The following is a 19,799-nucleotide window of genomic DNA, read 5'->3' as shown; positions in this document are numbered from 1 at the left end:
TCACCTCTCTTCTAACTTGCTAATTTTTTCAGATCTGTTTCTAAGAGACTATTGAGTTGACTTAAAGTTGGTGCTTGCCTACCTGTACCTTATGCATCGCTGGTGGTGTGGATTTTTAGTCTGTTTTATTTCTGAAGATCCCTCTAAGTTCTCCTAAGTAGTATAAATTCCAGTTTTCAAAGTCAGTGCTTCTCTGTAGACTTCCTCCTGGTCTTCTTCCTCATTCTAACAACTCCGCATGTACAGAAAGTAGTAGATGCAGTCACAGGCTTAATAGTGGTTCTGGCAACTCAGTTCTTTATTCAGTAGTACGTGAATACTATGGAACTTTTTTTTTTCTGTTCCCACTTGCCTTTCCCTTTTCCTGAGCTGTGAAACAAATGTCTCGCTGGTGTCTCCGATCCTCAGTTCTAAAATACGGTAAAAACTGAAGCGAACTGTGCACGTCTGGGGTTGTACAGGCTGTTTGATTTTTTTTTTTTCCGTTTTAATCTGCTTTCAAAACTGTGAAGCACCTTTTTCTAACTTTATTTTCAAGGGGTTAATAATTCCTTTTAAGCTACTGAAAAACTTGTAAGGACTTGCGAGAAGTAGCTTGTCCAGGAACACGGCCGCGCCGGCCGCCGTCTCCCGGCGGGCGGCTCTCCCGGCGGCCGGGCTGTACGCTGCTCCTTGAGGGCTCGACCTTTGTGGAGAGGGGCCGCGTCGCGATGCGCACCGATAGCGCTAGCCGCCTGGCAGCCTCGCCTGCCGTCGGACGCGCTCTTCTGCGGCCCAAGGCAGCCGGGCCCCCGCCCACCAACCTCCTCGCCGCAGCACCCGGCACCGCCGTTACTGGCGCGGCGCGTGCGGCGGCGGTTGCTCGGGGCGGGGGGGGGGGGGGCGGCCATGGGCTCTGGCCGGGGCTCTGCCTCTTCCCCGCCGCGCCGGCTCCGCCCCGCCGCGCGGCGCCCGCCTCTGACGTCAGGGCGGCGGCGGCGGGGCCCGGGATCGCCATGGCCATCTGTCAGTTCTTCCTCCAGGGCCGCTGCCGCTTCGGCGAGAGGTGCTGGAACGAGCATCCCCGCAGCGGCGGCGGCGGCGGGCGATACGGGCCCTCCGCGGCCCACTACCAAGGTACCACGGAGCGCGGCGGCCCGGCGCCGAGGGCGGGGGCGCAGGGCCGCACGGCCGCCTGTGCAGCCTCTAGCCGCGGGGGGGAGGGGGGGGGGCGGTTGGCGGCGCGGGGGGCTGGAACGCGTCCCCCCCCCGGCAAGGCGGAGGCGTCGCCGTCCTCGGGACAGTCGGCGGTAGCGTCGGAGTTGGGGGAAGGTGGTGCGAGGTCTGCGCCGCGGGAACAGGGAAAGCGGGAAGATAGCGCCGGAATGCTTGGCGTGGGAGAGCGGCCAGCGGGTTTCAAGGGCGTGGGCGCCGCACCTCGGGAAAGTTGTTTGGGTTTTCTGACCGGATGGGAGGGGCGCGGTGGGGAACGCCCTCGGGCCGGCAGGTGCGGCGGGGCGGGGCGGTGGCGCGGCTGCAGTCGCTCGTCTCTGTACCGGCTGAAGGAGCTTCGGCCTTGGCCCGTAACGCGCACTGGCGTGTCCGAGGTCTTAACACGTAACCGGGGAGGTCTTTACTGTGCGACAGAGCCGCTGCTGTAGCTATGTAGGCAGGAGCGCCTAACGGAAATGTACTGTGGGTTAAATGCCTTTTTTTTTTTTTTTTTTTCTGCTGGGGTAGTTACTTTAAGAAACAAGGTAAGTAAAACTGAAACAGTCCCTTTCCTGCATTGCTAACCGGTTGTTGTTGGCGTGGTGATGCGAGGAGCAGTTCCCTCTTACCCCTGATTCCAGAACTACCCTGGGCAAGCCACTAAGTTAAGCTCAGGTTAAAACCACTAGGTTAAACAATCAGGTTAACTCCTTAGGAAAAAACCCTACGTTTTCTTTGCAGGCTTCTTATTGCCACCACAAGGATAGTTATAGTTTTTGTTGATGTCTTGTTTAATATCTTAATGATTTAAGGCTTTTGTTGTTGTTTTGTTTTTTTTTTTTTCATTGGAAGGTACTAGCAGAGGAGGAGGAGGAGGAGGATGGGGTACTGCTAACCAGAAATACACTAATGTTATCCAGCCATCTACTTTTAAGTCTAATACATGGGGTGGCAGCAGAGATCACGCAAGAGGATTTTTTGGCTCCTCTGATTTTGGATCATCAGGCGGCAGCAGCAGAAGTGCAGACTTTTCGCAGAACAGATTCTCTGCATTAATGAACAGTCAAAATATTGCTGATGGCTATAAAGATGAAGAGGAGAGACTTCTGTAAGTTACAGTCCTGTCTCACTGAAAGCATTTAGAATGAGCAGTCTAAAAGCTCACTGACTTGCTAGAGATGATGCAGGGGACACAATCATGAGGAGGAAGCTGGGACATGTAGTGAGAACCATAGAAAACACTACTTCATTTAGTTCACGTGAGTTACACTAGCATGGGAAGAAAGCGATCCTTGTTTTGAACCTGGGTTGGGCAGCTAGACAACCGTGCTGTTAGTAAGATGGTATGGTATTTAAGTTGTGGGCAGGGGGATAAGGAAGGAAACAAAGATTTCAGTACTTGAAAATAAGGGGTCAGAGCCCCTTGGACAGCATTTCAACCATTTAAAAAAAAAAAAAAGCCTTCTTCGAGAAAATGAACTATTTGATTTAGTTTTCCTGACACTTAGGATAACAAATTGTTCTGCCAATAGCAAAACTACTGAAACCTGGTTTCACGTGTGTGTATGTTGGAGTCAGCTGAGAGTGACCAGCAGGTTCAAGGCGATTACAAAGCAGGTGACGAGAAGCAACAGGCAGTGTGGTTTCCTGAAGAAGCAAGGTTTTGGAACCACTTTCCATTATTTTTTTTAAGATTACATTAAGAAAAGGCTTAACAGATTATTTATTCAGCTTCTCAAACAAGAGTTTATATTGTGTTACAAACATCTGAAATACTGAGAATCTTTGTTTGTTCCTATGTAGCGATCTGTTTGTCCACTTTAGTTTTTACCCTTTCAATGTTTGTTTACATTTGGATTTACTTTTGTTGATGGAGCTATTTCTGTGCTTTTGCAATGTCTGGATTTTTATGCTTTTGATTCTTTTCCAAAAACTTATATGGAACACTCATCTCTCTTGTTTTTTTTTTTCTCTTTCTCTCTTCCCCCCCCCCCCCCGATTTTGTTATTTAATATGTGCATGTTCATTTTTATTGTAAAATCGTCTAGTATTGAGACGGTTTTAAATTTTATTGTGATCTACAGCTTCAGGGAAAATCCTATGACAGCATCTGCCATACAAGGATTAGAAAATACTTTGTGTGTTTTGGGATTATTTTTTTTAAGATCTGGTTTGATTTATTTGCAGTTAGATGATAAAGTGAAACGCTTTGAAGGGACATTTAGGTATCTTGCCAAATAAGTACTTCCCTTGTTCATTCTGACTAGTGTCACAGTTAGTTAATTTTAATGGTAGCAGGTATTCGAATCTGACTTCGGATTCAAACTAGGCAGTTGCTTCTGGTGGTTTTGTTTTGACCATATAAGTTCACCTTCATCTGTGGTTTTATTTTGTTTTGTTTTCTAGTGAATGTGTAGTGAAAGACATGGAAATTTGGGAATCTTCAGGACAATGGATATTTTCATCTTATTCCCCGATGAAAGAAAAGCCGAATGTCTCAGGTAGGTAGTGTTTTTAGTGTTGTCGCGTATTGCTGCTATTTAGGATGTTTCTTACACTTGTCCACACTGTTGTACCTCTGTGGAACCACTTGCAAGGTGATGATTTGCCTTGTGATGCAACATAAAGGAATATTGGATTATGGCAAATTCATTTTGGACATTCACATCTTTGAAGCTCTGTAATGAATCCTTTTTGTGTCTCCAACTGTGACTGACTTATTACAGATAATGTACCAAGGCCCATTTCTCCATAACTATAGAGGGCAATTGGAAGTATTAATATATTTCTTGGAGGCTTTTGATTATTCCTGTCCTTACAGGCTTTCTAGATTTCTCACCAGAAGAGTTGCATCTGGAGTATTATAACTGCAGAGCAAACAATAACATCCAGAACTATGTAAGTATTTAAAAAACGTTGACTTATGTGGACACGTTTCGGGGTAGGACTTGTTACTCTTCTTCAGGTGGCAACTCTTGACTCATTTAATTACCAAACTCTAGGAGATTATCAGAATGCCAAAATATTTTTAAATTACTGTGCACCGAATAGGATGCAAAAATAACTGCTAGTCTGTATGCTCTACCGTAGCTTCCTATTTCTGTCTGAGATCACAGGCTCAAACTGTCAGATCTGAGCTTCTAAAACTGGTGGCCTAGTGTCTTGACACATCAGCTCCTGCAAAAAGTGGTGGCAATAGACTTTTAGCTAGTCTTAGTTAAATGTATGGTGTTTTCTCCAGCTAGACACTCCTTGACTTAGTCTTGTCCCTGTTCTTGTGTGTTATTTGTAGAAGTTATTTGAATCCTGTCTCAAACGTTTAATACTTCATGTGCTGTTAGTCAATTTGATTGTTATAGCTGGTTATATAGTGCTTTTACATACCTTTGTTGCAGGGAATTAATGCTGAAAATAGCAGATACTTCTAAAGGACTATATACATTTTGAGAAAAAAGTAATACATATGTTTTTATATAAATATATCTCAATTAATATGTATTGTTCCTCCCTCATAGTCCTATCAATATCAAGGAAGCTAGCAGAGTTTAATGTTGTGCCAGGAAAGGAGTTAGACTGTTGGACAGATGCAAGTACAAACTAATTCAAGCTACATTGCACTCTTTCCTCTTCTCTTTGGTTCTGTATTGTAGAAGGAACTGCAGTTGTCACCACTCTTGCTTCATGTGTTTAGAATTATGAGAATTGCATTTTCAGAGACAGGAGATACTTTTTTTTTTTTTTTTTTTTTTAAACTTCAATTAAAAACCTGAAATGATTAAACAATACACTATGCCTGGCTATTAAAAAAAAAAAACCCAAAACATTTGTGGTCTCACTGAAGCACTGAGTGCAAGTTCATGAAGGTCTCAGTGTACAGATGATAACTGTGTGATACAGTTCTCTCACAAAATGTTTAAGTACATGTCTTTTCCAAAGCATGTTTCTATTCTTAAACTGCGTCAAAATCTGAATTTTTCCAGTCTGTTGTATAAGAGCTGATACCAAGCAACATGATCTTCCAGCATGTGACTAGACACAATAGAATTATTGATGTTTGTGATGTAAGACTCTTTTGAAAAATTAAGGAATCTATTTACAAAAAGATCACTTGTTCCACTCTTACAGGCATTTGGGACGTTATATGTTTTACTTGTTTAGTTGTAAAGGAAAATTCAATTAGGCCAGGCTTCGAATAAGGCGTGTTGATAAATTTAAATATAGGAAATTCAGGTTTGAAATTCCTGAAAAGTTATTTAAAGACTTTCCAGTCTCTTGTTTAATACTTTAATCACAGTTATCAAGGACGCAGGTACTATTTATTGCTAGCATATATTCTGTGCAGTAATCTGTTGGATCACATTTAAGGGGGCTGATTTAAATGACGGAATTTAATTTCTGCAAAGCTAAATATTTTAGGATGATACTATTAAAGTGTTCTGAATTATAGTGTTTTGAAAGTGGGCATTTTTTTTTCTGAAAATATGGGAGAAGCTAAGGCAAATCTTAGGGCTTCAGCTTAATGAGTGAGCACATAAATGGACAGGCCAGAGATAAAACAAAGATTGAAGAGTTTGTTCTCATATACTTGAAACTTACAGTTTAAGAGCAACAGTAAGAGAATTTAAAGGAATTCTGTGTTAATAACAAAAATTTCAGTTCTTCACCTTGAAGTTTCAGGAAAGCAAAAATCTTGTCATGTTGGCTTAATGAAGTTCTTTTCTAATTCTAGAAATCTTCTTTCAGTTTAGTTGTCAGATCACTCTATTTTCATTTTTTTAAGTCTTCACCAATAATAAACACATGTGTTTCTTTTCCCCCTTTTTAGATAAATTCTGTCCAACAGTTAGCAAAACAATGGAAAAATCGGCTGCTTCAGTTGAAAGCTTTAAATGCATCGACAAAAGCAGCTTTGGTAAGTGTTAATGAAAGGTAAAATGTTTCTGTTCCTGATGTCTTTTTTTTATTAATCTTGGGCAAATTTTTCTTAGATGCATATGTTTTTTTAGACACATCCTGCCAAACTGTTCTGCAAATGCCAACATTAATTTCTGTTACAAAGATTTCTAAGACATGGTAGTTGTAATATGCCACCTTGTTTTTAATGAAGAGAGCTTGCAAATGTTCCACAGAAACTTCAGCTGTTATCAAAGTATTTATCTACACTTCTACTACCTTTCTATAAATAGGTGATAGGTATTGCTTTGAAGATCGCAGGATACTGTATTTTACAGCCAAAAAATACATTATTCTTTTAGGGCATCCTTGTTTGAACCTAAATAGCTGAGACATGAAAGTGTTTGATTCCTAGATTCGTTGGCAATTTTATGGTAGATCTATGAACTGTTCTGAAAATCTCAGCTACGATGTGTTATATTCTGGCACCACAGCCTTGAAAAGCATCTGTTTGGCTGACTGGCAGCATGAAGAACTTGGCAGTTAGAATGCTCCTGGGAACATTAGAGAAAGTGGAAAGGGTGTAAGGAAGAATGACATGAGAGAATAACGATTGCAGTTTGAAAACTGCCCCATTTCTCCATCCATGTGTTTTTTATAGGTGATAGAAATGTGACTGAATATTCTAGCACTGCCTGAGTCAGGTGAACGTGAAAGTCTGTGAACACAGTTTGGGTCTTTACATCCACCTTTCTCTGGAATCATGAAATCAGTGAATTGCAGGCGGGTATTATAAAACCCTTCAGTTAAGTAAGGAAAGTAGTGACTCAGGATGGTTCCATGTTAGCAAGGCAGCAGCTGGATCCCAGCTTTGGAATACTATCATTGCAAACCACATGAAAATAACCATAGCTTAAGGCTGGGATCCAGTCAAGTACATGTATAGTAAGTGGCAAATGTCCACCCCACCTTTTCTTCCGTGTGCTGATGTTTACTCTTCCAAGGTATAATCAGCAGACAAGACCAGAATTGTCCTCCAGGCCATCTTAGGATAAATAGAGCATTTTGGTAATGCCAGAATGAGAAATTGATAGATAGCTGGGAGAGAAACTGTTTGGATAAAATTTGAAGATATAAAGGGTAGTTGTTCCTGGGAAGGTGACAAACACTTGTGAATCTAGATGTGCCAGAAAAGAATGCTTGAGTTGAAGCCAATATTAAATAACCAGGGAGACAGAGTAAGTCGATTTAAGTGGAGTCTGCATGAAGAGCATTAAAGTTTTGGTAGTATGATTGCTGAAGGTGAAGAAGTGGGATTTGGGCTTTAGCACAGAAGACTAGATGTGCCAAGGTGAGGGAACAGACTAAGTCAAAGCAATGACATAGATAGGGTTATAAAGCACTAACTGAAATAGGTAAGAGATGAGAACAAGAGCTGGAAGAGGTGTTCAGGTCATTGACTGCCAGACAAAAATCTGTAAATTGTAATATATTTGTGTTTCTGGAGTGTTTTACAGAGAATAGTGTATAGCCTTAAAGCATTTTGTTCATAGCTGCAGGAGCATGCAATCGTGATGAAAGTGATCAGTGTCTAACTTAGTCTAAATTGCATTAAATTGGACTGGGCAGCTATATTTTGCTTCAAGTATTTGTTGAAAGACATTTCCCTATTTTGGAATCTAGTTTTCATTTATGTATTTGGAATTTTTTAAGCTATCTGAATTAAAGAACACGGTCACTCAACCATTGCCTTCCTTTGGATTTGGAGGACAGCAGACATCGAGCTTTGGGTTGTCAAGTAAGTTCCTGCATTAAGAGCCAACAGTTAAACATTTTCTTGAGTTTTTCTCCTTCTGCATTATTGAAATAAAGCAGTGGTTTAGTATCACAGGTGTGCACATTCTAACATTTTTTTATAAATTTTGTAATTGCAGGCTTTCCTATGAACAGCAGCAGTAACAGTGCTAGCAGTTTCTCCTTTAAAACAAGTTCCACTCTCATCAGTGCATCATCTGGAAACACCCCTGCTTTTGGGAGCTCTTCTGCTGGTTGTAACACTCCTGCATTTGGTGTGAAGTCCTCTCCTAGCGTATCCCACTCTGTTGGTTTTGGCAGCCTGGCAGCTCCATCTGCAGCCTCCTTCTCATTTAAAACTTCTGAAACAACTAGTAGTTTTGGAACTTCTGGGTTTTCGGGGTTTGGCAATTCTTCTGCTGTGAACTCTTCAAGCACCACTCCGCTTGCAGCCTTTGGAGCTTTTAATGCAGCAGTAGCAGCTTCTCCCTCACACTCAAGCAGTACTTTATTTGGACAGACTGCCAGTGCCTCTGGACATAACATAACATCAGTGTCTTCTGCAGTCACAAACAATACTACAGCAGAAAAGTTATTTACACCAAAGAGTGAATTATCAGCTGAAGAGTTGAAACAATTTGAAGCAAAAAAGTTTACGATGGGAAAGATTCCTCTTAAGCCACCACCATTAGAACTTTTAAATGTTTAGGACTTTTAAGTTTATTATGAAATAATATGTTTTTGTAACTTCTCTGATACCTCAAGTACCCTATTTTATGGTTGAGTAATGAAATAAAATGCTTCCGTTTGTTTGAGTTAATTTTTGTTTCACCTCTAAGTCTTCTGCAATAGTAAATTCACAGGTATAAGCCTGTGAACATTATAAAATATAATTTCTTGGTTGTTTTGGAATGGACCTTTTAAATCTTAGAAATGAACTAAGGAAAATAAAGTTCCCTTTTATATTCTGTACTGTGAAATTCTGGGCAAAAGCTATATTAAAAAGGCTTTGTCAGAAGTAAGAATGCTTTGGTGAGGTATTCACAACCTACTGTGAGTAGAATGCTAGAAAGAAACAGATGCAGTGCAAGACTGCCTGTTGTTGGACCACCTTGTCTTTTGCCTCTTATTTAAAGGGTTTGTGCAGCCTTTGACAATTGTGTTTGGAGGTAGAGGTCTCCTGTGTGGTCTATACCTAGCTGCTTGCTTCTGTCACCTCTCCCAGTTGATGCAATTCAGCTTTTGTTAGTTGTTCTGCTTGAGGTCATAATCCATGCATTAATGTAATACATTTGGGGAGGACAGCCTTGAAAGCATTCATCATGCTTGTGGTTTGCTATTTTGAGCCCTCTTAGATAAAACTTTGCAAGCAATTGTAAAACTACGTACTACATTTATGCGAATTGATAGAATTTTGTTGTCTGGTTCTCAACACTTGATGAGTGCATATATTAGCAGTACCTTTTCTGAATTAATGATATTAAGGTATACATTTTGCCAAGATGCGATAAAGCAGGGGTCAGGAATCTTCTAGAAAAGGTACAAGAGTCAAGTGAAGAGAACATTTGTTTTTGACCAGGCCCTCCCATTAATGGTTTTAAAAATTACAAAACCCCATATTTAAGAGGAAAGCAAAAGTTTACTCCAGGATATACATAAATAAATTGATTGTTTCTGTAACACTTGAAGATAACATTTCAGTTCTTGCTGTGGAAACCCATGGTCCTATTTAAAACTTCACTATAGCTGTGTTTCATACCAAAGGTCCATAGCACGCTGTCTTGCTAAAACTGTGAAATTTAACATTTAGGATGATAGGCCGGGGTAGGCATTCTGCAGGCTTAATAGAAACCCAGGTTCCTCAGTCTGTGTGCTCAGTGTAAATGTACCAGAAACTCACATATGTTATGCTATAGTACTGTGTTGCTTATATGGATTTTTCTGGTGATAGTTTTGTAGATGAAATAAGCCATTTGTGTTTTGTTGTTAATGACCCAGTGCTGGCTTCCTGTAACTCACAAACAAAATACTGATACATGGGTGCAGATTTCCATTTAGTTCTTATGAAGTGTGTTTTTATGAAGGTCTCCAGAGCAGTACTAAGACTTGTACAAATTAAGACATTTACATCTGTCAGGGCTCACTTAGCTCTGGATCGTTTATGCCAGTTACTCAGATTTTGACACAGGAATGGAGGAACATACCAAAATCTGTTATGCCACTGTAGTTGCAGAAATGCCCCATCTCTTGTAAAAAGTTAGTATTTAACAACAAACAAAAACATGTCTGGTTTGTCAGATGAATTCCCTAACTGTCTGAACTCATTCTATTACATGCTATACCCTTTCCTGTATTTCATTAGTGAAGCCTTAGCCATTCTCAAACCCAATTGTACGAGAAAGCTACAAGGTTTTTTTAAAGTTCCTATAATTTATATTATTATTTGTATTAAAACAACATTCTAGCATGGCAAGAGTATATTTTGGGGTAAAGGTACAGAATTAAGTCCTGCTGATAACCTTAAGGATCCCATGGCATGTTTTAGAGGACTGTGGATGGTTCTGTTTTACATTTAAAGTAGTAATAGTTTTGAAGTCACTTGTGCTTTTTTCCTAGTGCTCATCCTCTTAAATGACTACTTTAACAAACAGAAAAAGAACAGAACATTCTAAGTCACAGTTAAGGATAGGCTACCTCTGACGAATGCCAAAGCTATCTTTACTAAGTTGAAGTGTCTTTATACAGAAGGCCACAGCAAGATTTTTGAGCTTCTGTACCTCAGTGCTGCTGCTGTGGTACATAAGAGCTTAAAGCAGCTTGCTTTTGAACTTAAGTGATGAGCTAAAACCTTTAGCCTTTCTTAGAGTATCTCAGCAGGCTGTTGCTGCTAAGCTGCACTAAGAGCTTTCAAGGCTCAAAAGTATGCAAGCGCTTTAACTGGAAGTGCTTTTGCTGGAAAAAAAAAAAAAATAAGGCCATGAAAAATCTGAACAATCTACTGTACATACCCAAAAGAACATTGGCTAGATGTTCTTAAACATCATTCTAACCTACAGGGACCTAAGGGGACAAGGGAATTTTGAAGTCTTAGGTCACCTTGCCATTAAGAAATGGAAAGGGTAACGGAAGTATTCCTAATTTAGATGACAATAAATTTAAAAAAAAAAAAAACCAAACCATGTTTGATCTAATTTTTTTAATAAATGCACTTTTTCAGATCATCTCACCCTCAAAAATTAAAAAATCGCTATTACAGAGATACTAAGACTTGGTGTTTCATCCCAAATGGGCTTCTGAACATCTAAAAAGATGGCAGAGAGCAGTACGATACGATTTAACTAGCAAAAGGCAAGCTGTGTATTTGGCTGCAGAAGCAGAGATAAGGAGAGGATAGAATAGAAAGAAATAGTATTGTGCTAGTGGGCTTACTAAACTGCAGAAAATAAGCAACAATTTGTCAGTAGATCAAAGCAATCTTTCCCAACATTTGCACTGTATTTCTTTTTTTTTGCTGTTCATCCTGTTCTGCTTTTGGTATACTTAATATCAAAGTTGGTTGCAAGTACAAAGGTGGCTAAATACTATCTTCCTTTTAGGTACAACCCTTTCATTTTTCTTAACTTTTCCTTTTTGCAACTGCTTTTTTGTTTGGTATATGGCTGTTCTCCAGAAAGTCATAGTACTGTGACAGTCTGGCATATAAAAATACATACAGGGTAGCAGCAAACTCACAGATCTCACTTATTGTACCTCGTTTTAGAACAGGAAACATGAGGTGAACATCCAAGCAGAGAGGCATAATGTGTCCTGATTAGTAAAAGAACTTGGTCTGTGAAACAGGCTAGAACATTCAAGCTCCACATGATATTTTCAAGTGCTTCCCTTACTTTGAAATAACAGGATTTATGAGTCACTGAAATTCCTGTGGTGTGGTACAAGCAACTAATTTGAAGAATGATTTGAAGTTTTGGTTTCCAAGAGGTCATGGATTAATCCTCAAACAGCAGCACTTGAGACTGGCTGTATACAGGAGAAAAACCCTCCACTGCCCCAGCAGAGGAAGCAATCCAGCACCTAACAAAGGGAATTTTCTCTGCCCTTTTCCCTCCAGGTGATACTAGCAGCACTGGGAGATCTCAAAATGTGAGCTAGTAGCACGGGGGGCAGGGAGCGAGCCTCAGAAAACATTAAAATTTTGTCTTAAAAGTTAAGCATCATAGTAGCCAAGCGCTCTGTAGTTTCACTGTATGCAGCAGAAAGTGGCAAGGTAGCCTTACATTGAATGAAGGAAGATGGACTGCAAATAATCAACTGACTAGATTTAAGCCTCAGAGAATAAAGGTAAGGCCATCAACAACAATAAATTAACAACAGCCAGAAGGATAAGGAAAGAAGAGCTTTCACAAACATGTCTAGGGGAAAAGGAATTAAAAAGGCCTATTAATACAGGAGCACCGAAGTGAGATTGATAACTGAAATGGTGGAAATCTATTTTAAAAAATACTTGAAAAGAGGGAGAATTGAAAACCAATGAGGATGTAATGCAGTAACTGATAAAAGGCAAGTAAGAAAATATTTGTGAAATATGAGCTTACTGCAGCACAGTGGGAGTCCAGATAATTCGCTGTACTGGTCAGTAAGGGAATCAGCTAATGGACTTGCTGTAGTTCTGGTAATTACCCAGGTAAGTGATAGAGCTCTAGGGATGTGATAGCAGGCTGGGGAAATAATATATCTTAGTAAGCAAAGGTACTTACTTTGTTGATGGTTACAAATAATTTGAAGAGGTTCTAAAGACACCAGATTTGGCTTTTAGTAAGGTATTTGATACAGGCGTTTAAGAAGTGTCAGATGTTTATGTAACAGTGATTGATTAGGGTTAGCAATTAGTCAGAAACATCAACAAGCAAGTGAATGCTTTTTGTTCATAGTCCACCTCCCATGTCCTAATGTAGAGGATAGAGAGAAACTGTAATTTGATATTTACCTGGACAATAGTGGAGGAAGAAAGCCATAGGTTGCATTTAGACAATTTAAGTAGATATCTAATTGTATTTGACCTAATATAAGCCAGCAGCTGAAGGAAAAATCTAGACTACTAGTATTCAGAGAGGCAGAGAAAACTGTAGAGTTAAAAGGTACTGATAGTGAGAGATGGAGTCACAGTGGGTTAGATCAGTAAAAAGCAGTTTGAGCTGTAGGAATCTCCTACAGCTGAGGTAATGCTGTGCTTGGTTCTGAGCACGCAGCTGCCAGAGAGCTATGTGATGAGTAGAAGGAGATTTAGAGAGCAAGAAAAGCAATTGGAAGTGAGAATTTAGGAGGAAACTTAGGAGCTGAATCATTACTGCTTGGTGAAAGCAGAGTCTGTGGCATGGAATGACTGTCTTATTGAAAGGGTACCCTCTCAGAAAGGAGGAAATGGGATTTTTTAAGGCACCTTGAGTAGTAACCAGAATATTGCGATACTTCCTCAGAGATGTCTTAGACAGGAAGTTTCTCACCTGGGAAAGTCCTTTTCTTCCTCTGTTAAGATCTGGTCAAACCAAAATGAAAACACTAGAAACAAATCCCTACCTGTCAGGACTAACAGTACGTGTCCTCAGAGATGCAGCAGTCAACATAAGTAGATGTGTTCTCTTGCCTTTGAACCAAAATACACCAGCACTTGTGAAGAGAGCGACAACAGTGCACGCTGAGGATTTGGGGCAGGCAGCAGTATGTGCCTGCCACCTCTCCTGGGAATGACTTAGGGGCTGGCTATAAAGAGGGAACCTCTCTCCACTGTAGAGAGGCAGATGAGCTCCCTAACACTGGGAGTGAATATGCCTCTTGGTCTTGAAACCCTCACTTGCAATTGCCTGGTTTTCCTGTTAAGAATAACCAAGTAAAAAAACAGAGAGTCGTTCTCTATTTAATCTGCAGTGCTGTTGCAAGTTTTCAGTTTGGTCTGCAGAATAATGCTAGGCACATTCTTACAACACTCTATCATGCAACGGATTCCTTGGTGGGACTTACCCTCCTGCAAAAGAACAAAACCAGATCTTAAAATGGAGGGAAGAAGAGCAAGAAGAACAACAAGATTTAGATGTCAGCAGGCTGGTCAACATTTTTGTTTAGGTATGTGGACTGCTTTGTCTTCCCTCCGCAGGCAGTAGGGTTTGTTATTACCACGTCACATGAGAGACATAAGAAACAAGTTTTACATCTCACCGCTTCCAGCAGGCAGATCTGTTATGTTGCTAATTGCATAGTAGTCATCAGAAAAGTGATCTGGTGGTTTTAAAGTACCTGCAGCAGTTGTATCCTGTTCCACCTGAATTTCTGTTTCGTTATGGCAGTGCGCTCTTAGCGAACTAAATGCTTTCTAGTCAGCATTGAGTCATGCTTCTGTAAGTCTCCTGTGGAGCCTTATCTTTGCAAATTACACGAAATGTGCCCACTGCATATGCCCTACAAAGTAATTAGATTAGTTCTAATTATACCAAATAAACCTACCCTCCTGTATGAATCAAACAAGCAACATTTGCGTGTGCATGTAAAACCACGTCACATCACTGTTAAAGGGAGACTAATGAGGTACAGTTTTGATCTCCGATAGCTTAGCTTTTCTGTCTAACCAGTGCTGTTGTGTTTTTCTCAGCCTGACAAGCATCTGTACAGCTCTGGCTTGTGATGCACTTCAGTATTAAAGCACTCCTTATAGTCACATGAGATTTTGTTGTTGTAGTTTACTTCTGCAAGTATGGGCTTCTCTTGAAGTACATCTGTAATGATGAAATAGAACTAAAATCATATAAAACTGAAATAGCAGTTTATAACGATGAATTGCATTTTTTAAAAAAAAGCCTGGTATCACTTACTGTTTCTGTATGATAAATGGACAGTAGGTGAGGTAGAGAAGAACCCTCTGTATTTGGTATACATTAATTCTTTGGGGCAGAAGAGAGCCTTCAGCATTCTCCCACGGCCTGTGTGCTTGCTCAGCAGCTCCCACGGGGCTGGGGACCAACAGGCCCTTGCAAAGCAAAGCGCTGCTTGAACTTCCTTGTAGGAACTTGGCATAGCATAAAAACAGAGGCCCAGCCTGCAGGCAGATCTGCCTGCCTTGAGATAAGGCTGTCTCAAATTTCACTGTAGATCCTCCTGCCTGGAGTCTGGTTCAGACATCTCTGTCTAACCCACCTGACTTCCCAGAGACTGATGCCTTTACCCCTGCCCTGCGTGCCTCACACTCCCCCCAAGCTCCCTGGTCCCCCGCTTCTGCATACCGGGGGACACAACTCCCTTGGCCTTCCCATGCAGGTTTTGCGGAGGGAAAGGGCCACCAGAAACCCGTCCTCTCCAGAGGTCCATGCCTCTTCCTGAAGCCTACCTGGGAATTCACACATGCATACAACACCGATGACCCTGTGGGGACACAGTATTCATGAATAATTTGAGACACCTCCAAGCCAGCCTGAGAACACAAGCAGAGCTGTATGTCACAGGTGGGTGCTGATACAGTTCCAGCATGACTTGTCTTTCCAGCTGGTGCTGTTTCAGGCTTCTGTCCCATTAGTGCCCTTTACTCACACCAACTCCATATCATATGAGATTTCTAGCAAATTGAATCCCCCTTAACCTTTAATCATCTTCTATAACCACTGGTCAGCTCCTCCTGCCTGTTCTTCCCAGACAGCTGTCTTTGCCTCTACTTCTCAGGACCACACCTAGAAACTCAGAGATACTAAAGCTCCCCTCCGGCCCCTAACAAGAGAGTGCTTCTGGTTCTCCAGACACTTCTCTGAAGCAGGTCAGGTTTCTTTTCTCCTAAAAAACACCAATACGGTGATGTACCTTCCTCTCCGGCTTGTCCTCTAGTCCCCCACCCCTTCAGCAGGGAGCACGCTACAGGGACGGTCTCTATCCCGAGCTGTGCGGTGGAGGCAGAGGCGGCACCAGCATTTTGTCATCCATCAGGCGTACAACCCAGGGAAGGAGGAAGCACCTCTGGACCTCCACACAATGATGAGTGTAGTCTGTCTGCTAACAGTTGCTTAATTTGTATCTCCTAACAATCAGAGTAACTTTCTCCTGTTTTTCCCTTCTGAGCAATGCTGTACAGAGGATGAGGAAAAGAGGTAAAAAAAAAAAGGGGGGGCAAGTTTGCTGAAATCCATGATACTGCCAGGGGAAAAAGCCTGGACACCCTAACTTTTGGTTATGTGGTTGAAGCACAAGTCCATCCTTTTTTTCGACAGTAAAACTAGGAAGCAATGCCTATCAAAGAACACACATTATACAAGTAACACAAGCAATCTAAGTTAATCCTTGCAGCAGAAAATACATCTGGTTACCAATAACAGGTCTGTACCGAGGTAACCAAGTTACGCTGGACATCTGACAACATATAAGGTTGTCCTGTGCTGAAAAAACAGGGAGCTATCGCTGACCTTTTCTTCTCTATCTACTTTTGGTTTGGAAAATATTGGGTAACATTAAAGAGATTAGCAGAGTGTCTCAATATGAAACACAGTACTGGAGAACAAACAAATAAACGCACACGAGATGCTTCTCCAACACAGCTGCAATAAACTGGTTCTGGCAGCAAAGAGATTTTCTCCTACTTAAGTGGTCACTGGACACATTCCATCCTTATGATGATCTACTTTGAGAAGGTTTATTCTTCCAACAATAACATAACAGAAACAGTCACAAACAGAGGGAGTCCTATAAAGCAACTAAAGAGTACATGAGAACAATATGTAGCCTTTTTTTTGTTGTTTTTAAAAATCTGCTAGTGTGTGTGTGGCTGTAATTTATACCTATGCATCCTAGATCATTTACTTAGGAGTCTGTATACATTGCAGTACTTGGTGTACGGGAAGAGGAACTAAATTGCTATTTACAGGATTCCCACCTCTGACGCTGGGTCTGTGATGATTCGCAGGGCCCTGGAGGTCAGCTGGAGGACTCAGGAGCTGAGAAGCCCCAGTGCACGCTGTGTATCCTGCGTGCCCTGCTCAGCTCTTGCAGACCCTCCGTGTGGACCCATCTCTAGAAAAGATGCCCCAGAGCTGTGATGCTGGCTGTTAGCCATCTAAAAATTTCCCTACGGAAGCAGGACTCCCAAATGGCAATTTCAGTTTCTGACACAGTGCACAGGAGCCAAAAAACCGCTGAGGGCCAGTTCATGACGTTTTCTGCTTTATATTCAAATTACTCAATTTTAGCAGGTTTCCTGAGAAGATAACATGGGTTTGATTATACTGTCTGATCATCTGTCTGTGATTCCTTCTGCACCAGTCACTTTTTTTTTAAGCCCATGGCTAATTTCCAGGCACTTAAGTCTCGAAGATGACTGTATTCTCATAACTGTAGTAAGAATTGGCAGCTGAATGAGGAAGGAGACCAAAATTAGTGTTGCAACTGAAAGAAAAACAGGCAAAACTCAGCCGCTATGAATACTGTTAACAACTGGCTGGCTGATCAGCACATACATAAATCTAGTATCTAGAGTAGTCTGCCAGACTTTTGCCCCATTGGGTATTACAGAGGACAAAGGGCACCAATCTATAGCAAACTAAGTTTCATAAGCACATTCTGTGGGTTAAAACCAACTCGTTTCAAATATCAAAGCAAAATTCTTCCATGTTCAAACATGAAGTTAACCCAGGAACAAGGAGCAATACTGCGCTTGCAAGTTCAGATATAACAATTGAGCCTCCTAACTTCACACTGGATTGCTAACTTGCTGCCAATTTTGTACTTAACTGAAATCAGTGAAATTATCCATGATCCAAGAGCTGTGCTGATGGACCCCAAGCCTCATCATTCCTAGGATCCTGCCATTGTAGGACCTTCCAGCCTCCCAGAGCTTATGGGGAAAACGGGATCATTGCAGAAGAGCTTCTACAATGAAACAGAAACCATGAACAATCTTTCACTTAAATGAAACTAGAAATAACAATCTTATTTAATAAGACAATTTTTATAATATTTTTCACCTTCTGGCCAGTTTCTAGCAATGATTGTTCACTAACCCGTTACTGTATCACTAACCCTTCATCCTATCGTATGATGCACTATATTAATTTGTTTGCTCTTTCCTTTAGCATAGAGTACCATTTCTGCCAAAACACGTGAAATTTTTCAAGACGTTTCACATATCCTCAGATTATTTTGAGGAAAGTGCTGGCTATACATATCAGCTGAGGAGATTTGCAACATATTCATTCATCTTCTAATCTCAAACCTAACAAAACTTACTCCATAAGGCTTAAGGTACAGGAGAGTCTGAATGTGAACGAACTCGGACAACTTGAAATGTTTTTCCATCGCACACGGCAGACTCAAGAAGCCCAAGCAACCACTGGCTCCCTCTGTTCAAACTGGAGAGAGTTGACCGTGTATGACTATATTCAGCCCCCTTTACTTTGCAGGGCAACCACTACCCTCAAAAAAGGCCCCAAAATATTCAAGGCAACTCACATCTAAGTAAGAATATTCAGACTCACCAGTAAACTGAAGCTCAGGCAGACTCCAGAGCACAGCTCTGATGGGCTTTCTACAGAAAACGCGGCTGAACCAGTAACCACATTTCCTCTAACTTGACAGAGCTTCTGCCTGCTCATATACCACCATCTCCAGCTGGTGACCTCTTACAGAGTTATCATACAAGGCTTAATAAAACTTTTGAAACAGTCAGGCAAGACTTCCCCTGTTCAAGTGTAAAACAAGAGAAAGCAAAAAGCAGAAAAACACTAGATCAAGCCCTCAGCCCTATTGCATTGCTCCTCGAATACCTGCACTGCCAGGGGACAGAGGCTCCTTCCCGCTTGCTTCAGCTGTGGCCCGTTGCAGCCTGAGAGGGTGAAAGCAAGGAAGCAGGTGTTGAGAAGTCCCTTACAATGGTAATGAGAAAAGGATGACTGTAAAAGTTTGCTTGGGTCCCTAGCAGAGGATTGCATCTCTGCGCACCTCCTCCTCTCTGTGGGCACACAGGTTCCACTGAGGTTTGTGTCCTGGATCATCAAAACATTACCCTAATCGTATGAAAAAAGGTGGAACTGTGCTACTTATTCTCATTCTCTGCTGCCACCCTCTCTTCCTGCCTCCCAAGTATTGCTACCTGTATTGGCCAAGGTGGAAGCCACCAAAGATTACCTGCTGGTCATATGGCTACCACAGGGTCTTGAGTTAATACAAGAGCAACCTTTGCTTACGACCAATGAATTATATAGGTAATAGTCAAGTACTAAGTAGGGTTGTGTTTATCCAGAGCACCAAAGTTGGCATGGTAAAAGGCTGGCTGAGCTGAGGCCATACCATAGAACCACAAAAGCACATGAAAACATTCCTGCAATACTGGTGCTTGGCTGCCTGGATGATCATTACGTGGTCATGAAATGCTTAGCACAAAGCAGTGATAGCTGATTATGCCCCCTAAATACTGCTGTGGTACTAACACTAAGTGATTCCATTAGCAAGTTCGTTTCACCAGTTCTTAATTACAGAGAAACTTGGGAAGCTAGAAACATCGAAGGAACCCTTTGCCCTAACCAGATAAATCTTGTCTTTATTCCTATGACATTTTAAAATTTCTCACCCTATTCAGTTTGAAAACCTGTTGTAGGCTGTTAGCATTTAAATCAATACGTGCTGATTTGGAGACTTCAAAGGTAAATGGAAGGTTAGGTAGACAGCTACAAAATTGCTTCCTTTCAATGGTTTGCAGGTACATAAGAAATAGAATTAAATACCTTTCTGGTCTCCCAAACTGTCCACTATAATACCCCACACCAGTCATTATTTAACTGAATTTAAAAGCTCTCCCTAAAGATTGTGATGTATCTTGAAGCACAGAGCTGCCTGCTCTCAGCATTATCTCTGTAAATTATTATTAGCAAAAAACTTGTGTCCATCAACTCTTTCTCCAC

General features: G+C 41.4%; 1 protein-coding gene across 2 annotated transcripts; it reads left to right on the top strand.

Moving 5' to 3' along the window:
* The first annotated feature begins 943 nt into the window (after positions 1-943).
* On the top strand, positions 944-8,896 carry NUP42 (nucleoporin 42). 2 transcript variants are annotated; one of them, XM_052800129.1, is made up of 7 exons: positions 946-1,116; positions 2,044-2,299; positions 3,598-3,692; positions 4,013-4,089; positions 6,017-6,103; positions 7,798-7,882; positions 8,019-8,896. In XM_052800129.1, the coding sequence occupies exons 1-7, from the start codon at positions 996-998 to the stop codon at positions 8,585-8,587; spliced, it is 1,290 nt and encodes a 429-aa protein (XP_052656089.1). In that variant the 5' UTR covers positions 946-995; the 3' UTR covers positions 8,588-8,896. The 2 variants fall into 2 exon arrangements, with proteins under 2 accessions (XP_052656098.1, XP_052656089.1); XM_052800138.1 differs by lacking the exon at positions 7,798-7,882 and having other exon boundaries at positions 944-1,116; positions 8,019-8,262.
* Positions 8,897-19,799: the final 10,903 nt, after the last annotated feature.

This window comes from Harpia harpyja, chromosome 1, assembly GCF_026419915.1.
Source record: "Harpia harpyja isolate bHarHar1 chromosome 1, bHarHar1 primary haplotype, whole genome shotgun sequence".
NCBI classification, from domain to species: Eukaryota; Metazoa; Chordata; class Aves; order Accipitriformes; family Accipitridae; genus Harpia; species Harpia harpyja.
This window is presented reverse-complemented; position numbering and strand designations above follow the sequence as displayed.